The sequence below is a fragment of the Mesitornis unicolor genome, unplaced genomic scaffold, assembly GCF_000695765.1.
Source record: "Mesitornis unicolor isolate BGI_N332 unplaced genomic scaffold, ASM69576v1 scaffold8675, whole genome shotgun sequence".
NCBI lineage: Eukaryota > Metazoa > Chordata > Aves > Mesitornithiformes > Mesitornithidae > Mesitornis > Mesitornis unicolor.
In genome coordinates, this window is record NW_010184904.1 from 32,471 (window position 1) to 39,007 (window position 6,537).

The 6,537-nt window shown below is 49.2% G+C and overlaps 1 protein-coding gene across 1 annotated transcript; it reads right to left on the reverse strand.

Moving 5' to 3' along the window:
• Positions 1-4,103: 4,103 nt before the first annotated feature.
• Positions 4,104-6,046, reverse strand: TMEM88B (transmembrane protein 88B). Its single transcript, XM_010184655.1, has 2 exons — positions 5,777-6,046; positions 4,104-4,373 (listed from the first exon to the last, which is right to left on the reverse strand). Exons 1-2 carry the CDS (start codon positions 6,044-6,046, stop codon positions 4,104-4,106), a joined length of 540 nt encoding a protein of 179 aa, XP_010182957.1.
• Positions 6,047-6,537: the final 491 nt, after the last annotated feature.

Here is a 6,537-nt window from a genome sequence, read left to right on the forward strand (position 1 = left end):
AGGGAGGTGAAGGAGGACAATGGAAATTTCCCCAAAGACATCCAAGTTACAATTAAGCAGTTAGCAACACAAATATAGAGAGCAAAAGGAATTGTCCAGCACATATGTCATTGGAATTGGATTACCATGCAGATCCCTCCCAAAATAGCCTAGAGAGTTATTCACAGAAAACGAAGCACATGGAGTATTAAACTGCCTGTGAGGACATTGAGAGCAATAGCCAACCTCCTAAGAGCACTTTGCAAGAGAGTAGTAAATCTTAGGAAGAACCAGAACTGCTCCGGGTGTGAGTGCTCGCAGTTCACATTGAATCTGGTTCCCTTTAATGCATCTTGCTGTGTCCTGGGTGGAGGAGGAACCTTCTCAAGGAGAAACCCAGAGTCCTAACCCCTTCTCTTGGCTATGTGCTGCATGGCTATGACTGGGACCGCTCTAACAACCAGACTGGCTGTGTGGACGGAGCACCCCATGGGGGCAGGTTGCTCAGCTGAAGCCTGACTCAGTCAGTGGCACAGATGGGCACAGCCATAGCCCTACCCTCGCACCTCACAGCCTGCATTCAACCTCTCCTCATGGTCTGTGCAGCAGGTCCCAGCTTCCTTTCCTTCCTCAAAGGCGGAATTTAGCATCCGTCCAATAAATGCTATGTTGTCCTTGGCTCTAAAAGATCTTCCTGATTTCAGTTCAGCTTGACAGATGGTTCTTATTTGTGCTGCCCCCAACTGAGGGCTCCAATAACTGAAGGCATCAGAACACCAATACCCAGCTGAAAGCACTGGGGAATGGCTTAAACATTTCAGCCAGAATTTTCGGTGGATTCAGAGGCTTCAGTGGCAATGGAGGGCAGCAGGGACCTGGGCATTCAGCTCCTGGTTTCCAGTGGCCCAAAATTTCCCTGTGTTTTGTACAGGTCCTACATTCCCTTGGGCTGAAGTGTGCTCTCAGTTCTGCAAATCTGGTGTTCCCAATGATTTCAATAATGCTGTGCCAGACCTATGCTTGTCTGAGAGAAGAATTTTGTCAGGAGCACCTGGGCTTATTTATGACCAGCTCTTACACCCAGAACAAATCAGAGAAATTCCTTAATAAGCCTGTTTGTTGAGAGAAGCTCTTCCTCTTGCCACTTGTGGAAACCCGTTAGTGCTCACTTCTGTCATGTTAAATCCATATATAATCTCCATATAAATTTTCCATAACCATTTATCCACAGTGATGCTGAGCCCCAGGGAAGCAGAGGGGTGAGGTAATCAGCTCAGCGGTGTCGAGCTGGACAGACTGCAACAGCACTTCCTTGCGAGGAGGAAACTTTGACAAATGAGCACTCGTTCCCTCCCTTCCAGCAATATCACACTTCTCTTTCACCTTCCATAAATCTGGCTCAAAGAGGCTGTCTCATATCATTCATACTAAGAATATACCCTGCCATGGCTCAAGGTAAATTGGCTGCTCGGCACGGACTGTGCCAAGAACTTTCAGTTCTTTCTGGGTGATTTTCTATCCTGGGAATTCACACTGCAGAGATGAAATGCTCCTGCAAATGTTGGTTCACAGAGTAACAGACTATGCAGCAGAGCCAGTTAGGAGCAGTGTGAGCTGACACCAAACCAAGAGGAAAGGGATAATGAGTGAAAGACTAAATGCTGGTAACCAAGAATGCCTTTCTGTGTCGGAGAAGTCACCTGGAAGGGTAAAAGGGAGGCACACGAGCAGCATCAACAGTCCTCGTGAACCCCTTGGTCATAGTCGTAGAGACAGGTGAAGAGAGGGTGTTGCAGGGACATGAAATCTGTACATAGTTGGACTTTAAAAAACCCAGTTACATTTCTTTCTGTCCTCCTGCAGCACCTTGCCAAGCAGAGCTCTGCTCTGAACGCTGCGCTGGGCTGGGAGCTCGCAGAACAAAGCCCTGTCTGAGCATTCAGGAGAGGCAAACGCCGCTTGGCAGCACCCATTCCCCCAGCATCTGCGGGCACAGTCCCTGCCTGGCACATCAGCCCTGCGCAGGGCAGGCTGGCACAGCTGCCCTCAGGGTCTGATCCAAGGCTGAGGAGATTAAGGATGTCTCTGTACTCTCTGCAGGAAATTTAGGATCACATCAGAGCAACGCTCGCAGCGCATTGCTGTGCTCCCTGCCCGTGCCAGGACACCCTGGAGGTACAGCCTGAACCACATGAGATGAGCTCTGCTCTCTACAGAGGAGAAGTGTGCTTTCAGGTAGATTCATTTCCCCTTTGTTATTAAAACTCTCTGTAAAGTAAAATACCAAATTAAATCCATTTCTGTTTTATTAGGAAGGCTGTTGCCAGTAACTCTTAATTTCTTCTGCAGAGACAGCGAGAGGAATGGTTCACTGCAGTACTCACACCATACCTGGGTCTGAGAGTGCTTTCCTTGTCAAAGCAGCTGGATTAAATGACAGGTGAGCAAAAGGGGCAACAGCTCATATCAAATATCTGTATGCAGTCAGCAAACACTGCCTCCAGGCAGTGTTGTTATCCTGCAGCACGATACTTCCTTTTCATGAAACAGGACTTTCTTCTGGTTTTTCCTCAGTCCTGTCAGAAACTTGCAACTGATTCTCTCCTTTTAACTCTTCGAGATGAGATGGACACTGACTGCAGAGGTGCAGGGGGGAAACAGAAGCCACACCAAAGGGGAAGAATGGCAATGAACACAGCTGGCAGTAAGAGCAATTGCAATTTCTTTGGTTTTTTTTTTAAATGGATGTGGATAAATGGATATATAAGTGGGTGTATTGCACTGCTGCCCATCTGTCTGTGGCACAAAGGTGCCTGCTTGCTGGAGTCTAAAGCTAAGACTGTGACCATCACAAGGTAATGTGATGGCCAAAGCCCCAAACGATGGCTCTGGTCTCTCAAAACAAGGGGTCCAGCAGCAGCACTGTGCTTACCTCCCACTGTCCCTGTGCTGCTCTTGTCTGTTTTGGTGGCTGGACTGGCCATGCGTGAGATGTTTCCTGCCAATTCAATTCACTTTCCCCTGTAGCCACCACTGGCGATTTCTCTGGGTGAGACGAGGACTGTGCAGGCTGCATAGACTGGAAAAACACATCCCCAGAAAGAAATCAGGAATTACACTGTAACTTACAGTGATAGTGCTGTGGTACAAGGGCACCACATGGCAGTTTCTGGTGCAGCCACTGCTGTGAGACAGAACAGAGAGAAACTCACTCGGTGGAGATTGGGCATCATCTTTATTTATACACAACACTTGAAAAGGTTGTATGTGGGAGACAGGGGAAGAACAGCCAGTGGGAGAACAGGGATCAGGAGCACACAGACCTCACTAACTGAACACTACACAGACCCACAGAGATTTGAAAGGAGACAATCATACATCAAGCTGTCAAGCTTCTCCCTACCTGCCACACCTCACATACGCTGTGCTTTTCCCTCAGTTGCAGTTTGTGGCATCTCGTATGACAGAGGAATCTGCGCCGTTACTTCAGAGATCACTGAAATCAAAAGGGAAAGCCAGAGGACAGGGAGGCATTTGCTGATCAATAACCATCAGCCATGACCAGACACACATCTCTCAGATCAGCAGCCGGCAGGGAAGAAACCCAAAGATCAGCATTTGTTTCCACAGCCATCCCAGTGACCTGACTCGGGAGCAGTGGAAGGAGCATAAGCACTGCTATAGCCATGGGAAATGGGGATTGCTAAGTGGGAGAATATCTGATGTGTAGGGAAGTGGTGGATCCCAAACATCACAAGGGCAGCGACCTACAGACACGTTTGCAAGAGGTTAGGAACAGTGGCAGTCCAACACCTGGGAAAACCACAGCTGCTTCCTCTAGGCTGGATGCTTCACCTAAGGCTGCCTTTCCCAAAGGGACCTCTCCCTTTGCAGCATCGGCAGCCACTCAAGGATTTGTGTTTTCTGTATTTCCCCTGCTGTGAGCAGAATCCTACCTGCTTACAGCCAAAGCTGTAGAAGGCTCATTAATGGGTCTCCCTTCCTCTCACATCTAGGTACTACAAAGCATTCATCTGCAGACACCTCAGGATGGTGATTCTGGGAGGTGATGGTGGGGAGGGACAGGGCAGGGAGGAGAGGGTGCTGGCCAGGGTGCCCCAAACTCATACCCAGGCCTTGACTTGAGTGTTCCAGCCCCTGGCACAGCTGCACAGCCCCCCCTCCTCGTACCAGCGCCACTTCACTCCCTTGTACACAGCCCTGCTGTATGGCTGGAAGCACATGAAGAGACGCAGACGCTTTGCCAGGCTGCAGTAGATAGCCATGGCCACCACGATCAGAGGGGACATGATGACGAAGCCCAGGATAATGAGGGCAGAAGAGCTGTTGTCATCCAAGATGCTTTTGCAGTAGCGGGCAGCTGAGTGCAGCACCTGTGGGAAGAGCGAGACAGAGCTTGTCACAGAGCTGGTGATGGATGGGAGCGGTGCCCGAGGCACCCTTGAGCTTCTAGTGCTTCAGGTGACACCGTGTGACAGACGACACATTTTAATCAAGCTTTCAATTATTCCAGCATCACTGTGAGACAAGAGCACTGCACACTGATCCCGAAGCAGGAGATGCTAATCTTTGTTAGGTCATTGGAATAGCACGGCTTAGCATTTGATAGGCAGAAAGCAACTAAAAAGGCCTCCTGCTGCTACATCAGTGTGGGTGACACTGGAAATGATAACAAAACAACTAAAATGCAGCACAGTGTTAGATTCTGCAGACAGAGATTGGTCATTCCAGAGCGACCTGCTGGCTGGACACTGTGTGAACTCCTGCCCTGGAGCAGACCCCGTGGTGTGTGTCTCCTGTGAACTGTCCTCATTCCTACCCCCGAGCATCTCCTTGCTCTGCAAAATCTGCCAGGAAAGCCCGTTCACCCCATGTTGCTGCAAAGCATCCAGCACAATAACTGGTCCTTGCTGAGTGGTATTTAAAACTCTCCTTTCATGCTGGCAGCAGGAGATCCGAGTCAAGCCACTCTCTTGCCCTGCATTAACAAATGCTACAGGCAGCCCCCATGTCCCCTGGCTTCCTTTCCTTTTTCCATATTTTTTCAGCAGTACAAGAAACACAACCCATCATACTAAAAAAAATAAATAAGGTCTATCTAATGGATCTGCAGTGCAGAAATCAGCCTCTGGCTACTTGAAAAGCAGTTGCCCAAAGAGAAAGGAATGACTTTGTCAAGCTCTACTGCCGCAATGCCTCTTTATGCTTATTAAAGAAAAGCCTGTGGTAAAAGACTTCTTGCAGCCAACAGCAGCGCGGTTGCTTTCTCTTCTGACGTACTTGGCTGTACTCAAAAACCTTTTGCATCTCCTCAAAGCCTTCGACTGGAGAGCACTGTGGGTACAAAGGAGAACCTGAGGCTTTCCAAGGTGAGGTTGAGCGGAGTGAAGCTGGACGGGGTCATTCGGGGAGGCAGTCCTCATACTTCTTCCCATTTCGGGTGCAATTTGAAGTCCGTATTTTCCAGGACCGACTTGAGATCAAAGGAAGAATTGATTTAAGGGCTTTACAGGGAATCTCCTATTAAACCCATCCCGAAAAGCCCCATGCCTTACAGAATCCACATCCACACCGCACCAGACCAGCGGCTGAACCAAGGCCACGGCCCACACTGAGAATTTATGAGGTTATTTCTTCTGAAGACTTACTCTTCAGTAAACCAAAAGTCATTCTACACACCTGCCCCTTGGTATGTGAAAATCCTAACAGCCAGGCTAAGATAAAACCCTTATGGATGGCCCTGCCCTAGAGGTGGCTGTCAGCAAGGCTCACTTACCCGAGAGTGGCACTGGAAGCCAAAGTAAACCACCACGATGGTAGGAAGCAGCACAACGGTGAAGATCACAAACATCAGGAGCAAATTCATCAAAAAGACCAAGGCGTTCATGGTGACCACCAGCAGGGTCCATGCCAAGCAGCACCAGGCGCTCCGCGGCTCCCTGGGGAGGAGCTGGTCATCCATGTCATACGGTGGGAGGCTGGGAATCATCTGAGACTTTTCGGAGAGGTTTTCTGCTCCAAAGTCCTCAGTGTCCTGGCCAGCCATTCTTCAAGGAGGTTGCTACTCAACCCACACTCTTATCCAAAATGGTTTCTTTGCTTTCGGCAACAGACCCGTGAAGTGATTTGCAGAGGCTTCTCCTGCCTCTTCCACACGTGGACAAGAACACTTAACTGGAGGTCATGGAGCAAGGAAGGACAGTCCTTTTTTGGCCACCTGCTTTCCCAGGACCTGTTTCCTTTCCGAATGTTTTCCAGCAGTGTCCAACCTCAGTTTCAAAGCAGATGTTGGAAGCTTGGCAGTGGCTATTATTTTGCTTTTGAATCCATAGTGCTCCTGAATTTGTTGTTGTTCTTCCTAGGATTATGATCCTGAGAGGTCCCAGACAGCTGCCGCCTCCAGAAAGTGCCTGGCTTCAGTACCCTGCTCCACCTTTCAGCCCCGCTGTTTGCTAAGAATATCAGGCTTAGGCACTTCCAGACAGTTCCTTGACTTCAAATCATCTTTCCATCCTTTTTGCCCTGTACCCAAGGAAA

Bases quoted from the DNA above. Each gene is read 5' to 3' on its own strand.
- TMEM88B (XM_010184655.1), bottom strand. From the start codon at position 6,046: ATGGCTGGCCAGGACACTGAGGACTTTGGAGCAGAAAACCTCTCCGAA. The intron at 4,374-5,776 runs GTAAGTGAGCCT...CTCTTCCCACAG, and splicing joins GCTTCCAGTGCCACTCTCGG to GTGCTGCACTCAGCTGCCCG.